The 16,883-nt window shown below is 35.8% G+C and overlaps 1 protein-coding gene across 3 annotated transcripts in view; it reads right to left on the reverse strand.

Annotated features, from left to right (window-relative positions):
- TMEM245 (transmembrane protein 245) overlaps positions 1–16,883 on the reverse strand; it is an 84,312-nt gene that overhangs the window by 46,900 nt on the left and 20,529 nt on the right. For 2 of the 3 annotated variants that reach the window (XM_014938630.1, XM_014938628.1), the window contains 4 exons: positions 13,977–14,146; positions 9,047–9,070; positions 2,818–2,922; positions 1,341–1,423 (listed from right to left, as the gene is read on the reverse strand). In XM_014938630.1, coding sequence (XP_014794116.1) covers positions 1,341–1,423; positions 2,818–2,922; positions 9,047–9,070; positions 13,977–14,146 — 382 coding nt within the window. The remainder of the gene's footprint in view (positions 1–1,340; positions 1,424–2,817; positions 2,923–9,046; positions 9,071–13,976; positions 14,147–16,883) is intronic. The other variant, XM_014938629.1, reaches the window with a different exon arrangement.

Here is a 16,883-nt window from a genome sequence, read left to right on the forward strand (position 1 = left end):
CATTTGAATTCCAAGACATTTCAGTCACTCACCTATAAATGTAATGTGAGCATCAAGCTACAAAAGCTGATTTGACAAGAGGTATACTTGCTTCTAATGAATTGAAAGACACTGTTTTGCGTGCTTCAAATTTGGATGCAAACACTGGAAGTAAAAATTTTAGCTAGAGTTCTGCTAATTACTCAACTAGTACTCCAGTATTTTCATTATGTGAATAAGCTTCTGACAGTCAAATTTCAATTTCTATTAGTCCTAATTATTTCCATCATACGGCAAAAACAGAAAGGCCAAACAATACTAGAGATGCCATGAAAGAATAAACACACTTAAGTGCTTTCTGTTCTCTTGATTGTGATTACTTAAGTATTGCTAAAGCACATATATTACCATAGCATTTATTAACCATATCTTTTCTGTTTTTGAAAAGTTCTCTTGCTCTTATAATACAGCATGCACTTTTTTTTTCAATCCTGTTAAGCCACTATCATCTTTGTTTAGAAAACGCCCGTGAAAGAAGTCAACCCTTTTTGTCCAGGAGGACAGTTCTTTTTTCCTGGTAAGTGGGAAAAAAAAAAAAAAAATAAAAAAAATAAAAAAATCACACTGCTCAGTCTTACCTATTCCCTGTCCGCTGCTCATGCAATCACTCCTTTGCTCACCAGTGTGCATTATCCTTCTCTATATGTATTTCTCTTAAAACCCTCTCTCCCCCTTAATATTTGCCTTCATGTTTGCTTTAATCATTATATAGACCGTGTCTTACAAACTTTTCACTGTGTAAACTATACACATCTACTGTGAATAGGAACAGCCTTTCCCAACTGATTGATACCAGACTCTCCCCAACCACCATTCTTTCCAACCTCAAACCCTTTTTCAGTTCACTCCAAAAACATTTTCCTCAACTCCTACTCCCTCGAAGGCATTCCACAGCCAGTTCTCCGTGTTGAAAAAAAATAATTCAGCTCTCATCTCGCAACTTTCTACAGAGAGCATTCTTTGACAATACTTTGCTTTCACAGATAAAAGGGAAAAGAACATCGACCTCTTTACTTTCTGCACTATGTAAGTTTTTCTCCAAAACTGTTACTAGAGAAGTTTATACAGCTGTCCTTCTCCACCAAAGTCCAGACAGTCCTCAAATAAGATACCACATCGACAGTCCTCCAGCGTAACGCATAACCTCTACTGCTGCCTAAGAGTTTAGCTTTTACATCTACCTGCAGCAGTCACTCCCATTTCTGTTCACCTACGGCATTTTTTAAATTAAAAAGTACGCATAAGCACCTAGAAGCTTATTCATCCACCCTATACTATTTGCTTAACTTCAGCATTCTTACTTTGCCCATTCTGGGTGACTGGCTACTGTCTCATTGATCAAGCTGCTTGTGACTTGAATCATGTGAACGCTCTCTTGATGTACCTAAATTAAATACAGAGAGGAGAAATGTTATGTAATGCAAACTAAAGAGAGGTTTCTGGGGGGTGGGGATGGGGTTTGGGGGTGCGTGTGGGGGTGTGACCATTTTGTACATTTAAAGACTAATTCTTCCAACGGAGACAACCCATTATGAAGAATGAAGTGCCATTAACCCAAAAAAAAGGTCAATACAATAATCATCAGTCTGTTCTGACAATTTTGGCCACACACTGTGTGTCTAGTAATAGCAAACAGAATTTAAACATTATCAATACAACACAATAATCATCAGTCTCTTCTGACAATTTTGGTCATACACTGTGTGACTAGTAATAGCAAATGGAAATTTAAACCTTATCTCACAGTGGAAAAAATTCTAACAACACAGCAGTGCTGTCAAGGGAAGTATTAAAATACAAAGCACAGTTTCAGATACACCTTTTTTAAGCCACGGATCAAAGAAGTGTAAAAATTAATGAATGCTCAGCTCTAACATGACCAACCATGCTACAAAGTGCCTCACCAAATTAATTCTTTAGTAAGAATGATGAAAGATACCATTTATAAATATCTTGATGTTCCTTTTATGAATAAAAGGAAGCTTTAGGCAGGAACGTTTGCACAACTTTTAAAGCTTTCAATTTTACGTACTTAACATTATGTAAGCCTACATTCTGGAAAAAGGAGATTGACATCAGAACCCACTGATTTTTGTTGACTGTGTTCAAGTCAAACATTCAATCTCCACTGACAGTTTCAAGTATGAACACAGCTCCATGTATTAAAAAAAAAAAAAAAAAAAAAAAAAAAAAGGGGAAAAAGAAGGACATGAGTGACCTCTTCTGGTGAGAGAAAAAAACAAACCCCAACCACAAAGCAAAAAATCTGTTTCAGAGAACATGTGAACATGAATCTCAGCACATTTAAACACAGAACAGAATACCATGAGCTTATTACAGACAATTACACAACCAAATTGACAAATACACCTTAAGAATTTTCCAAGTATGTTTCTGATGTAAGGTAAATTAGAAAGAAAAAATTCTAAGTGGCTCTGACCCCAACCAGAAAAGTTGAATGAGATGCAAAGAAACAATTTTAAAAAAATCTATTTCTGTAATACATATATGCTAGTAATTCTTTCACCAGAAAAGATTTCTTTTTTCCAAATATCTATATATTAGTTTTGCCACACATGAAAATAAACGTATAAATAAAAATAAATATAAATACATTTTTACATATAAGAAGTTTTAGAATGATAACAAGTTTACAGGGCATTCAGCTGATAAATTTTTAAAAACATTCTTTAAGCTACACAATTTTGAATAAATATCAATGACTTTCATTCAGTATTTAAAATAAGCTCCATGATTACATTCTTTAGCAGACTGTACCTTTGCAGTAAGAAGCAGGGCTAGAAGAAGGGTTCCTATCACTAGCAAAAATATTATGAAAATGCTGATTATTTTATCTAGCATTTTCTCCAACCACACGATCATCTGTGCAGAAAAAAGAAAAACATAATCTTTAATTAAAACAATGCTATATGCCAGTACTGTTATCTTTATTTACAATCACAGTGCAAAAATCAGGCTATAATCAGAAAGCATTTATGCCCAAGCTTGGAGATGAACAATTAACAGGCGATGTTAGCATGATTTAAAGTCATGGTATGACATGTGATTTTGCAAACGACATTTACACATTACCACAAGACACAGCAAGCTCTCTGCAAAGCAAGCAATAATTCAACATTTACTTACTAGACCTAAAGAAGCTAGCATTCATGTCAGCTATGAAGCTAGGTATTTGTCTTTGTTTCTTGTCCTTCAGCAACTTGGAAGCTTACAGACACTATCTGCACAGGACTTGGTAGCTCTCAAGGTATACAGTAAAGTACAACCATGACTTTCAAATTTGCATAGCTAATAACCACGTGAACAACAAATGAGGTATTTCTGCAAGTAACTGATTTTTTTAAAGCTGCTCATCACCTTCTGAACTGAAACGGGGCTGAAGGTTTTCTATATTATTCAGTACCAACAATTTCTATCCACTTTCAATCTTGAAAGGATGCTCAGCATTAAACATGCATCAGCTAAACCTACTGGCAGAGGAGACGTGTATGTTGTCCTGTCAATTTAAGGAAAGGCCCATTCTATCCATGTCCACAAATAAATAACGGTACCACTTAAGATTAGAGAAATTCTGATAATGTCATTCAAAACAATAAAACTGCTCAGCCACTCGACTATGCAGAGTGCTCTAGAATAGTGCAAGCTGAGCTTCATCTCATACACAAATTGAGTGATTACAGAAAAAGCTGTGAGAGCCCATGCAGGTATGACCAAATACATTTTTCTAGCTTCATTTTTCTAACTTCAAAAAAAAAAAAAAAAGGACTGCAGCATCTGAGCAGTTAATGTACATTAAGCAACTGTTTTTAAACTTCCAAGTTCTTTTATAACCAGATTCTTGTTCGATATAAATTAACACAAGGATTATATTCAGCATTTTAGAACTGTTGTTCAAAACGACGAAGAACACCGAAGAAATTCTTTTAAAAGAAACAAGTGTTGAGCCAGCAAGGTGGTTTTGTTTTGTTTTTTTAAACAAAATCTGCATTATATTATGACCTGCAGAAAGGAATTCAGAGAACCTGAAGGAATCTGCAAAATCTTTTGTCTTAGATATTTTTAACATTTTTCAGCATTGCTGAAATATTTCAGCCATCAGAAATGCCTGGCCAGTGCTAGAGGGAGATTACCTGCCTGCAGCAGTACTGCCGCTTTCTGAAAAACTCCAAGTAGCCTCTATGTGGGGCTGTTAACCTCTTCGGAAATAAGACTGAAAACGGGATTTACTGTGCCCTTCCAAGCCTCAGATACATCTAAGAATTATGCAAGAGAAGCAAGAAATACAAGTCCCTGTTTTAAAGGCCAGAAATAAAAAATATCACTGAAAAACACTGGATGGTCAGGGAATGGAAATTTTATAGCACAGGCTTCAAAATGAAGCTATTAAAAAAGAAGACTGCCCTTGTTATTTCCTAGTTAACAACGTTCAAACTAGTCGCTATTTACTAAGTTAGAGATAAAAGAAATGTGCGGGTTAGTCTTATATATAGCACCTTAATTAGATTTACTGAATCCAAGAAATTGGAGATACTGGCAGAGATTTCCAAAAATGCTAGCCTCAGGGATTGTGAGAGCAGCATCCAATAGATGGAATCTCAGTGCAGCTGAAGCTGGATGCTTTAGCTGTTTCACCAAAGTGGCAACTACAAGAAGATCAAGCTCCAAAAGATCAGGATGAGGACTCTCTCTGAACAGGAACATGACTAATAGGGTCATCTTTTCTTGACACTCCTTACTGTGGGTAGGAATATGCCTACGCTGTCATTGGGGTGCAGCAGCACATTTAAGGCCTGAATTACTTCATTAACTAGATTAAAGGTAAGGGAAGCACTGATGTTGTATCAGTACATGCAGCAGCCTCAGCAGTGCAAGTCCACCTTGTGTTTATTTACTTGGGCAAGTAGCCCAAACTGATGAAAGCCAATTCTGGTATGCCTACAGGTACTGCAATTACATCTCCCACTACACTCTTAAACACATCCAAGTTCTACAACTGGCACAGAGAAATCACAGAAGACAACTGAATTGGATTGAGTACTGTAGAAGTAAAACCAGACGCAAAATATTAATTTAGGGCTATGTTTATTCCCTGTCCTTTAATTTGCTTGCTATTAAACCTCCCTTCCTTCCTCCTCCTACATTTACCCACGATACTTCCTTAGGAAGCACTCACCTTTGCACACTCATGCTAAATAAAGCCCAGGTGCTCTGTTACTGCAGGTAAGCTAGGCTGTTAGATCCCTGTGTGCTCATACTTACCGCTGAATCAGGTCCAGACTTCGTTCTTACCCCAACCCTCTCAAACCTCCCTTTACATCCTTCCTGTAAACCATGGGCATGCACACAAAGACAAACATATGCTGACTAAACACTAGTCATTAGGCAGAGATCATGAAGATTTAAATTCACTTCCAAGCTTATAATCTAAAGGTTAGTCAATAGCAGGAAGCTGATGCTGCCACGACATCCGAAATTATGCAAAGGCAAAGGAAAGCCAGGCTCCTAAGCTACAGAAGGTCACGCTTGTAAAACCAACTGAAATGTTACTGAGTTGTCATAGACTGTCCACAAAAAACTATCTTTACTTGTCACAGTTTTGAAGGGAAAGGTATCAACCTTTTTTAAAGTTTTTTCTTAATTCAGCTTACTGTAGAAAAAAAAAGTTTTTAAGATGAGTTGCATTCTATTAAAAAGCTTCTCAAAAATTTGCAAGGAATCCCTGCTTTAACTTGTGGGTGATGATACAAACCGCATTACACCGAGCTGTAACAGAACTACAGCTCATGCTTAACAATTGGGAATCCTACTATCTAGACACATTCTCCATGTTATGCAGTGTGATACATCATCTACAAATTAATCTTTTCATGTTTCAAACTGCACAGTCAATCAGAATACTAGTTTTTCTAGTATGTTTTACCTGCTGCATTATCCATACAGTGAAATATACCTGGACATCTACTTCATTTTCAATTAAATCTACATGAAATTAACAAATGGGACTTTTTTTTAATCTTTAAACAGATTCACTACCTATCAAGATTTTTTCCCAAGACATGTATTAGACTTGTTGACATTTCCCTTTAGTTCAGTTAAAATTTGAGGATATCACCTTATTAATATCATCTGATGAGAAAAAGGGGAAGCCTGTAGTCAGGACACATCTTAGTGTTACGCTGAAATGAGTCAAGATGAATAGTTAAGTGAGAAAAAGTAGAGAACAGACTATGAGGGCTTAAGTCTACTCATACCAGTGAGTCTCCAACAGCAACAACAGAATTTAGCAATTCTAAGTACTCCTGCCAGAGACAGTATTCTAGAGAACAAATCACAGTATGTCAGCTGAACCTATTCTATATTTTGGACTACATATATCATGTTAATTATTATGTTATTTAATATATATCATGTTATTTAATATGATTAAATACTATGCTTGTTTGTGGGGAAAAAAAAAAGAAAAGATTTTCAAGCAGCTTTTTGACAGAAGCTCTTAGAGCAAGAAGAAAAAAAAAAACCCTAAGGTTTATCACTAGCAGCCATAATCGACCATCATTTTCAACTCTGCCATCTTTAGTTTGTGTGTTTTTAATTTTTTGGGGGATTATCAGAAATTTATCCTGGTGTTTTCACAAGTACTTCTTTTCAAAGACAAGCAAAATGGAGAAAAGTGTGAAGGGAGCAAACTTTTAACCGCATCCAGTGCTCTGTATTACAGATCTCCTCCTTTCTAATTACATTTAAAAAAAAAAAGCTCTATTAAAAAAAAAAGACCAACAAAACAAACCCACAAGAACCTGATACAGTTTGCACAGTATTTTTTTGCCTTTTTTTTTTCCATCTTGCTTATAGTATTACTACTTGCTCATCATGCACAGGAGTCAGCACCACATATAACACTATAGGACTTTCATGATCTCTTCGTATGAAACTGTGAAATAAAACAGTAATTTTCAAAAATATCTTCTAGGAACCAAAAAAAACCCACCCTCTATTAAGCAACTATGTCCTCAGGGTTTTGCCCAACAGTGCAATTCTTTAAAGTAAAAATAAAATTCAGACATTTCAGGGTTTAAAATAATTACGGTGAAATTAATTTTGCAACCTATCAATATTAAGAAAAAAAGTTATCTACATAAAGGAATTTTCAAATGAGTAAATAACAAACTCCAAGCCAGAAAAAAAAAAAAAAGTTGAGACTAAACTTTGACCTTTGGTTCACTGAGCTCAGCTCTTCACCTGAACTGTCCTAACAAACCAATACCTAATAAAAAAAAAATTTATGAAGGGCTATGGTTGCACATATTTACTAGTCATAAGTCACTCACATAACACAAACATCTCAAAGTCAGGAAATAAAAATGTAATTTTAAACCAAATAAACTATATTCAAGGGCAAAAGAACATTCAAAGTTTTCCCTCTTAGTGGGCAACTATAACTGAATCATAAAGCAAGCAACTCTACCCGCTTGTTGAGAAACACAGAAAGACCCTCATCATATAACCCTGAGCTCACGGATTAAATACTTAAGATCAAACATTCTAAATTCATTATAGCTGCTCAGCCTGGACACAACATGCAGCATTATCCCCCATTTTCCACTCACGGCACATAACCAGCTGTGCAGCCCCATTTCATGGTTTACAAGAACCTTTTAGAGAGTTGTGCCCGTGTCCCCATGGTCTGACTGCTCCACTCTGCTCTGCTTGTTCTCAACAGCATTCAGAACAGTCAGTATCTCAGGTGTCTTTCAAAACACGCAAGGCAGATCTATGGTTTCTACTGTCGTTGCTATTGAATATAAAGAACGGGTTGCTGTTTATAAAACCACAGTAACCACTCCAGATCTCCCACTAATACTGAAGCGGTAAGTAAGGATAAAAGTTACTGCTGGAAGTATAACCCGTTTCCAGATACGGTATTTGATTTTTTTTCTCTTTCACTTAATTACTTCGTTTTCATATTTTTTATCACATACTAGATTTTCATCTTTAAAACTCTCGGGTCCTGCAGATGAACACAGGCTCCAGACATCTCTCTCCAGCTCTGCGCTTGTCTGAAGCAATGACACTGCCCAAGACCCAGAGAGCTATCACCGCGTTGAGGAGTTGTCCAGATTTCAGTCACACATGGGGCCAAATAAGGACTGAATCAGTTTTAACTCCTCTTGGGTAACAGGTCCCCAAGGAACAATAGTTGGCCCCAGGGGACTAAGATGAACCATGGGAACTGAGGAGTACATTTCTTATGAAACACATCACACGCTTTTAAGAGCCCTGCAAAAGAAAAATTATTTTAGCTATACCAACTGTTATAATTGTATATATTATTTTTTTTAACTAGCCCTCACTTCCCTTTAGACTGTTGTTAGATGCAGCAGTTCTGAGATGTACTCAAGACAAGTATTCTCCTTTCACTCCTGCTACATGGAATACCACTGACCACACGGGACAGTCAGACACTTCAAAAGTAAAAGATTACTTTTACTGAAGCCAGTCAATGCACTATTTGCAAGCACTTACATGTATAGCTCTACCACTGAGCTTCACCCTCACCACTCCCATATTAATTCTGTTAACTGATGCTTTCTCTGAGCGGGGAATAACTCTCCAGTCTGAGAGAGAACTGGTTTTGTTACGCATACAAGCGGGGACCAGATAGATATCAACTGTTCTTAAATAGAAGTGCCACTAAATCAAAGTACTGCTTGGAAGGCTAATGCAATATTCTGCTCCACAAAACATTTAACTATGTGCATTCATTTTAGTAGAAGACAAGAGATCAGGTAGAATTATATGACCTTCAGTAGCTTATACCAAGAGCTGGAAGGGTCACTTGTGAGAGAAAACTAAGAAGCAAGGCATGTTAAGGAGTATTCATGCTGAAAAAAAAACCAAAACAAAAAAACCAACCACCAACCAAACAAAAACACTCCCCAAAACCACAGAATCCACTAGTTGGAATCACAATTTTTTGTTTATTTACCTTCTTATTAAGCCAGTGCCACAGCTTGTCAGTGGCAGGGGGAGATGGAAGAAAAGGGAAAAAAAGACAAGAACACAGTGGAAAATTATTGAAAAATGCAGTAATAGAGAGGGGAAAAAAAGCAATGAGAGGCAGGCAAAGTCATCCATAGAATGAAAATGAAATTGTTCCAGACACAAAGGTAAACTGCAATAAGAAGGAAAGATCGTAACAACTTCTAATGCAAGAATCTAGATTTTACTTTTAACATGCACTTTTTGAAACAAAGGGATTTAACAAGTAAGAACTTTAAGGATACAGACAGAGCTCTCAGCATAATCTGGGCAATTCCAGTTTAATTATACTGAAAGCTAACATTTCAGATTTCAGAGCAGGACTTGTAAAAGTACTCCGAGAAGGGCACTTTATTGAAACACCAAAACTTAACATGAGATACTTGTTTATTGCATTAATACCTCCATTCAGGCAGTTTCCTACGTATTTCAAAGCACTCCTATTACTGTTTAACACATTTTTATGGTTTCTTTTTTCAGTACCACATTCATACTACAACATTCATATTCAATGGCACAACATCACATATGTAACTAAATCTGATATACATACAACAGCAAATTGTAGATCAAATAAATGTATGGATTTCATATAATTTTATTGGTTGTGCAGAAGGCTCTTTGTACTTTTCAACAGTTAATTTCTCCTTTTGTACTGCAGTTATCTATCCTTACTAATTCTCACCCATACTTCTCAAGCACACCAATTTTAGGACCTAGTTTGTGTAGGATTGTACTCTTAATTCCAGCCATTAGTAATCAGCAGCACAATCACAACAGAGAAAACTTTAATGTTATTACTGATCTGTGTTAGAGGTTAAGATCAAGTAAGTGAAGTTTGTTTCTCATCGAAACAAGATCATTGAATGCTCAAATAAAGCTAGTGTTTTCATCAGTTGCCAGAAATTATCTTAGCTCCCAATGAAAACAAAATATAACAATATTTAGATTAAAAATATCTCAGAATGTTAAGTTATATCAGAAGCAAGAAGCAGACTTACAAAAAACCATGAACATTACGAAACATGAAAATAAAGTATGTCACCAAGCACCCAGTTTTACTAGCTTTTACTACCCATGGAAAGAATTACAGTAATGGAAAGCAATGACAAAGCTTCAAAAGCCTGACATTGACACTGAAGAATCTTTTTTCTATTTTACCTCTTCACCTATGGAATCATTTATCAGTGAAAAAAGGTAAAAGTTGTTTACTGACTCAACAACATACTTTTGCCTTTAACTTTACTTCTGCATATTAAAACCCACTATCCATTAGGTTAATTTTGGAAAAAATGTAGATCTCTTAGCTGTATTTTTCCACTTTGCAACTCCAATATAATAAAAGCTAGAGCTCTATTTTTAGCCTGAGATTTTAGCAGAACATGAAAGGAAGTCTTCTGTATTTTTCTATAATTTCAGCCTCCTGGAATAGGATGATAAATACTGTAACTAGGAAATAATATTTTATGTCACAAATAACAATAATCTTTTTATTAATGTTGAAGACAATATCTGGGAGGCTCTACCTGCCTACTCTCTTACCAATACTGATGGTTAAGTAGTTCTACAAATACAATAATCTACATTTAAAAATCAGCTAGAGTTTAATTCTAATATTCAAGTAATCCAAAATTAATACGGCTTTTCCAGTATTTTATTGGAAAATTATTTATATAAGATCTTACATGTCTGTGGAAGCATTTCCTAGAACAATATATGCACTGGTAGAGATTCTGCCTGTTTCCTATGCTTGCTTTAACTACGTACTAAACTTGGTACCAGAAGAACCAAACCCTGACTTTACCCAATTCCAATCTATCTATTACAGTCCTCCATATATAAAATCCTAGTATGCTATGCTTAGTAAAAGCATATAATAACTACATGATTCGCTGAGGTCTACCAGAAAGTACGCATATAAAATACTAGCACATTCTAATTAATAAAAGTCTAGTCCATGCAGTTGAGCAACTGCCTATGCCACTGAACTGCCTTGCAAACTCTAATAAAAATAAAACTACAGTCACCATATTAAAAGACAGGTTGTCTTTAAAAAAAAAAATTAAAAAAAAATCACTGAAGCAAGTTACCAGTTCTTAATGGTTGATAAGAACATGCATGACACCATACCTATTAAGTTGTACAATGACTTGATGGATGACAACAGGACAACAGAAACCTCCCTACTCTTTCCTCCAGGAAGGCTCTCAGATCTGAACTGCTGTGTCTGTTGGCTCCACTTGGCAAATCCACAAGGGACTAAAGAATACAGTAAGGACATCCTATTTCCATAGTCATTATTTAAAGCAGGCTGCACATACAGGCACAGCTTGAGCTACTGATTATAAAGAAAATGAAAAGCAATGCCCTACTTTCTTTCCTCTTGGTCAGAGCTTTCCTCCAATTCAAATTTGTCTGCATTTCCAAGATAACCAGAGGTTGATGAGCAGTAAGAAGGAAAAGCAGTTCTTTTCTTACTACTTTTATGTAAAAAACAGACATAATCAGAAAAGCTCAAAGATTTGCATGCATGAGCAGTACTCCCCCATAATTTCACACAATGGGTTATTTTCCAACCATCTACATGAGCCTCCTAAACTTCATTTGGGAGAAAAAGAGATGCCACTCTAAAATGTATTCCACGTCCTCACTACCTTTTACTCAAAACTTGAACTATTTCCTAATTGGGCATACCACTTTAGAAAGACCAAGTATGAGTATTTGTGTGAAACAGACCTTGCCAATGATTTGTTGTACTTAGCTCAGAGCCCAAATACACCCTGATGCAGAGATTCAGCCTCCTAAATGGCTCAGTATACAAAAAACAAACAAACAAACAGCTGAGCAGCTTCAGCTCCCAGGAAAAGAAAGTACAAATAAAGTGTTAAAAAATTAAATATGTAATTGCAAAGGAAATGATCCTTCAATCTTATTTTCTCACATACACAAATGGTAAGCTGTAGCAATTTACTCCATTAATTTCTATTTTGTGTTCGCATATTTTCACTTCCTTTTCAACAGTGCATACTGAAGCCAAATTGTTTGGTAATCCAACTTAAATACAGCTCGTCCATCCTTTCTGAAAAAAAAACTTGCAAGGATGTCATTTTCATTCCTCTCCTTTCCCTGACCCCATAAAAATGACAACTGCCAATTTTCTACGGCAATGCTTCACAAAGTCTTAGAGATAGGACACATCCATGACCCTACAATGCACAGAATAAGCATATCCAGTAGAAGTTAAAAGATCTGAAAGTGTTAGTGTGATAAGGATTGGAAGACCACATATGAATAATTCCAGCCACCCATGATAAAGCCAGGTGAACCGTAAGTAGAATAAGCACAAACAGAATCATGCAGAGTATCTAGTGTCTTTCTTATAAAGGCTAGTAGAGCTTTAATTGATTTAATACACACAGCAGACTCAGAAGGAATATGACTATCACCTAAAAAATGGGAGGAGAGGGAAGATGGAGAAATGAGTTGCGTCAACACTGTTCTTTTGCTTAGACAAGAACACCACCAATATAAACTGACCTTAAATACATTTAAGCTGTAGAGTGGAAAGTTCTGCTGCACATTACAACAAAAGCCCTACCTTCTTTAAGGAGAAAAGACTGTGGAATTAGGAAGCATACTGTGTCATATAGTTGTACAATACAAGGGTACTAAATTTGACAACTCATGAAATACAATACATACAATATCGTGTCTGGAGAGTATTCTTACTTATAAAATAAAAGCTTTTGATGAAAAGCTTTGTATAATGTAAGCTTTTATGCTAACACATTAATATTTCTGGCTACGTATGGAACCTCCCTTTATCTTGTTCACAGCTGTATTCTGGGCTTTTCCTTTTTCAAATTCTTCCTCTGTGACACTGTTACTTATTTCCTAAAGCATTTTAATGCTTTTGTTGACCTTCTGACATCCGTTTACCCATTAGATCCGGGCTTAAGCTCTTCGTTTTCCTGTAGGAATTCAGAGCCATAAACTGCAGACAGATCTGTCGAGGTACAGATGCTCTGACAAATGTACTTACAGGGTTCAGCTCTTCAGTTATAGAAACTCTGAGGCAATGTTTCTTTCTAAGGCAGAGAATACTTCAAGAACACAGTTATAGCAAGCACATTCTTACACACTGGCATAGGTTTTACAAGCAAAATAATCTATCAGGTTAAGTCAAAATGTACAATTCTGAATGGAGGAGCCTTTATAAATTTTATGGAGCTCTCCAACTCTGCAATTAGCAATGTAAATGTGGGCACATTTTGAGTGAGGGAGAAGGAAGGGGAGCACAGAAGCCTTATTCTATGGCACTTCCCAAATACCTTATCCCACATAATTCTTATCTTCCAGAGGGAATTCTCCCTTCTGTACCACCATGCCACTGTGTTAAACAACTATACTTCCAGACAACATAAACAAATGTGTTCGAACTAGCTCAGGCCCGACTTACAGAATAAAATCAGTTGCTATTTAAATTAAGTTTTCACAACAGAAGTAAGAACATCTCATCCTACAGATTAAAGCTCATTAAGTTTAACTTCAAAATGTTTGTAATCAGGTAAGGTGACTGAACCGTGAGAAGTTTCATTTAACACAGATAAGGAATCTTCTAAAGCTAACTCAACACTTAAAAAGTGATTTCTGTCAAGCTTTGCATATAATCATTTAACGAAGTTTAAATATGTACTTAAGTGTGAATAGTGACAGAAGAGACATGGTTTAAAATACACCATAAAACAGATATAGTTTTACATGAGAGACATGTCCATTAGTGACAGACATTTATCTTAGAATTAAAGCGTCTCAGCAAACAGTGAACAGAGAATAAAACAAACTTCCAGGTTGCTTAAGGAAGTAAGTAGAAATACCTTACTGTCAAGCTTTAGCATGACTCTTCCGAGCCCTCTGATGGGTCGTGGAGCAAGAGCTTCCTGACGTTCCTTCACAAAATTTTCAAGAAGTTGCCACCAACTTTTGCAATGGTTTGCCATGAAGTTCAAAACTCCAAAATGAACCACAAGTTTTTTAAGTGCCCAAACTGCAACCACAAGAAGGAAATCAAGTATTAGATATTTCAGAGGAGCACCACAAGACTATGCTTCTGTTCTGAGAGACCTACAAAAAAGAAAGAAAGAGACTCTTGAGTTTTATCTCCCATTAGAAACCACTTTCAGAATTTTCAAGTGATTTTAGTACTAATCTCATAATTTGCTTTACAGCCATGCTTATCTATATGGAATTTAGCTGGCAGCAGCAGAAAGCAGTCTGCGCACTGCCCGATAACAGCTCACAGACTCGAGCAAGGCCAGGGATAAGCAGGTGGCATCCCATGTGTCCAGCACAGTGGATTTATCACAGCTTCACAAATACACCATGCCAGGTGACTACACATAAAATACCAGATTCAGAACTTAACAGTATGTTATATATAAAAGCAGGTCTTCAGCCTCAATTCTTAAGGTTTAGGCCTTCTATACTGTTGAAGCTGTATCTTTCCTTTAACAACTGACAGCAGATCATGCATAAATTTACAGAAAAGAAGTGTTCGTTTAAATGTTCAACTGAAATATAACTACTGATTAACTTTGCTTTTAAACATCAAAAACGTTATTTTGATATCAGCTTTTTATCTCAGCTGAAAGATGATCACATAAAGCTTCAGGAAAATCCATACTGTTCCTCAAAAGCAGACAACAGAATAAATATTTACAAGTTTTTTCCCCCCAAAAATATGCATTTTACTACCACAAGCAGCTTTTCTTTCTCCAGCGCTCCTAGCATATACCCACTGTAAAATACAGAGCTTCTTAACAACTCTAGAAATGTCTAGCATTGCAGTTACAGAAATAAAAGCTCAAGCCTGTTCACTTGCCATGAAATAAAGCCCAGAGATTTGTGCATAAAGCTTATGGTTCCAATTCTGTGACGGCACTTCTTTCCCTCACCGAGTACATGTGTAAAACTTGTGAATCATCATAAGCAGGAATGGAAAAGCAAAAAAAAGCATGATACATAAGAAACTTTCCTTTGAAGCTTTGAATCAGGATTTTCATAGTCATTATATATTTCCTTAATTCTTTTTTTATTCGACAAAACGTTACGCCACTCAAATTACCTGTCTTCTCATCACCAAAAAGAAAAAAAGTAAGTAATCTTCCAAAGCTACTAACAAATTTAACATCAGAACAGAGGAGTTAGTTAATTCACATTATAAAGCCAGATTTGTTTTATAACTGATTTTACTCGAGTATTGATGTAAACATACCAGTCATAAAAATATCATTACAAAACACATCAACAGACCAGGACTATCACAACCCAGTCCTGCCATGAATTACTGATACACACACCTCTAAACAAAACTACACTGCATCCCCAGATACTGAAAACTATGGTTCTAAAGGAAAACAAAGTGAAACTATTAGCAACAGAATCACATAATTCTCCTATTTTCTCACTTATTTTTTTTAAATAGGAATTTAGTAACAGTGAACATCACATGTAGATTAAAAATAACAGTTGGTGTTAAAAATTCTACTTGCACAATAAAATAACTCTGTGAAAACAGTAGCAGCACCTCTCCACTTACATTGCATTTATAGCAATATTTGATAATGAATTCCCTATCATTAGATTAAAAGTACACTTTAATGAAGCTTTTTTTTTTATTATGAAAGACTATTCTCCAAACTAGATTCATTACTGCCATACATCGACACCACAATAATTCCCTCTTCCACAAAAACTCACATCATGCTTCTAATTGGAGATGTGTAAAATGACATACGTAGTTGAAAAGGTTAACTTTTAACATCCACGGGGCAATTACCAAAGTTCCACAAAAGCCTATTATTTGTAAGCCACTCACATAATAATTTACATTCTTGCTCATGGAGACCTCATTCAGCAATTTGCGGACATTTGGTTTACTTACCCTCTGGCACCACCATGTGGCAAATAGGGAATTTATTCTCTTGAAGAAATAGAATAATCTATTAAATCTATTTTTAACCTATCTAGAATAATCTTTCTACTAAAGATCTTGTGGCAAACATACAAAAATACAGTGCCAGTGCCAGCACCTAACTTGCAAGTTGAAGTTTTGTATGATGAAATACAACTCATGGTAAATACATAAATTGCTGCTCAGCAAACCAGGGCAAGCTTGCATTTTACAAGGTGAACAACATACCTGAAGTGGCAGTCTACCCTTCTGCTATTATTTAAATAATATCCTGAGTGCATTTTCATTGTGAGGGAGATGCTACAGTCAATCACACAGCTGTTATTAGGTTAAAAGGAGGCAAGTGTGAAAAAGGAAAAGGAGGTCTGGTATTAGAAAGACATGAGCAAAAGAAAAGAAAGGCTGCATAGTAAGAAATTCCAAACATCTCCAGGAAGCAGAAAATGACCTGAAGACAAAAAAAAAAAAAAAAAAAAAACCAAAAAAAAAATTTTATTCAGAATAAAGGTCACTTTCATTCTGCTTCTGACACTAAAATTTAATTTTACAATTGTTAAAAAACAATGTAAATTCATTACTGACCTTCAAAGGGTGATTTCATTAAGCATATGGGGATCATCTACATTTTGAAAGCAGCCGTTTTTATGACCTGAAGAGTATACATGAAACACTGGGATTTGGGCTGCTTTCTGTAGACAAAAAGGAAAAAAAAAATCCTCGTGGCTTTAAAAATATTTCTTTTTTTTTTTTCTTGCAGTGATTTATCATATTATAAAAGTATCACCAACATATAAGTCTCACATTCTCAAGT

The sequence above is a fragment of the Calidris pugnax genome, unplaced genomic scaffold (genome assembly GCF_001431845.1).
Source record: "Calidris pugnax isolate Ruff unplaced genomic scaffold, ASM143184v1 scaffold13, whole genome shotgun sequence".
Taxonomy (NCBI): Eukaryota; Metazoa; Chordata; class Aves; order Charadriiformes; family Scolopacidae; genus Calidris; species Calidris pugnax.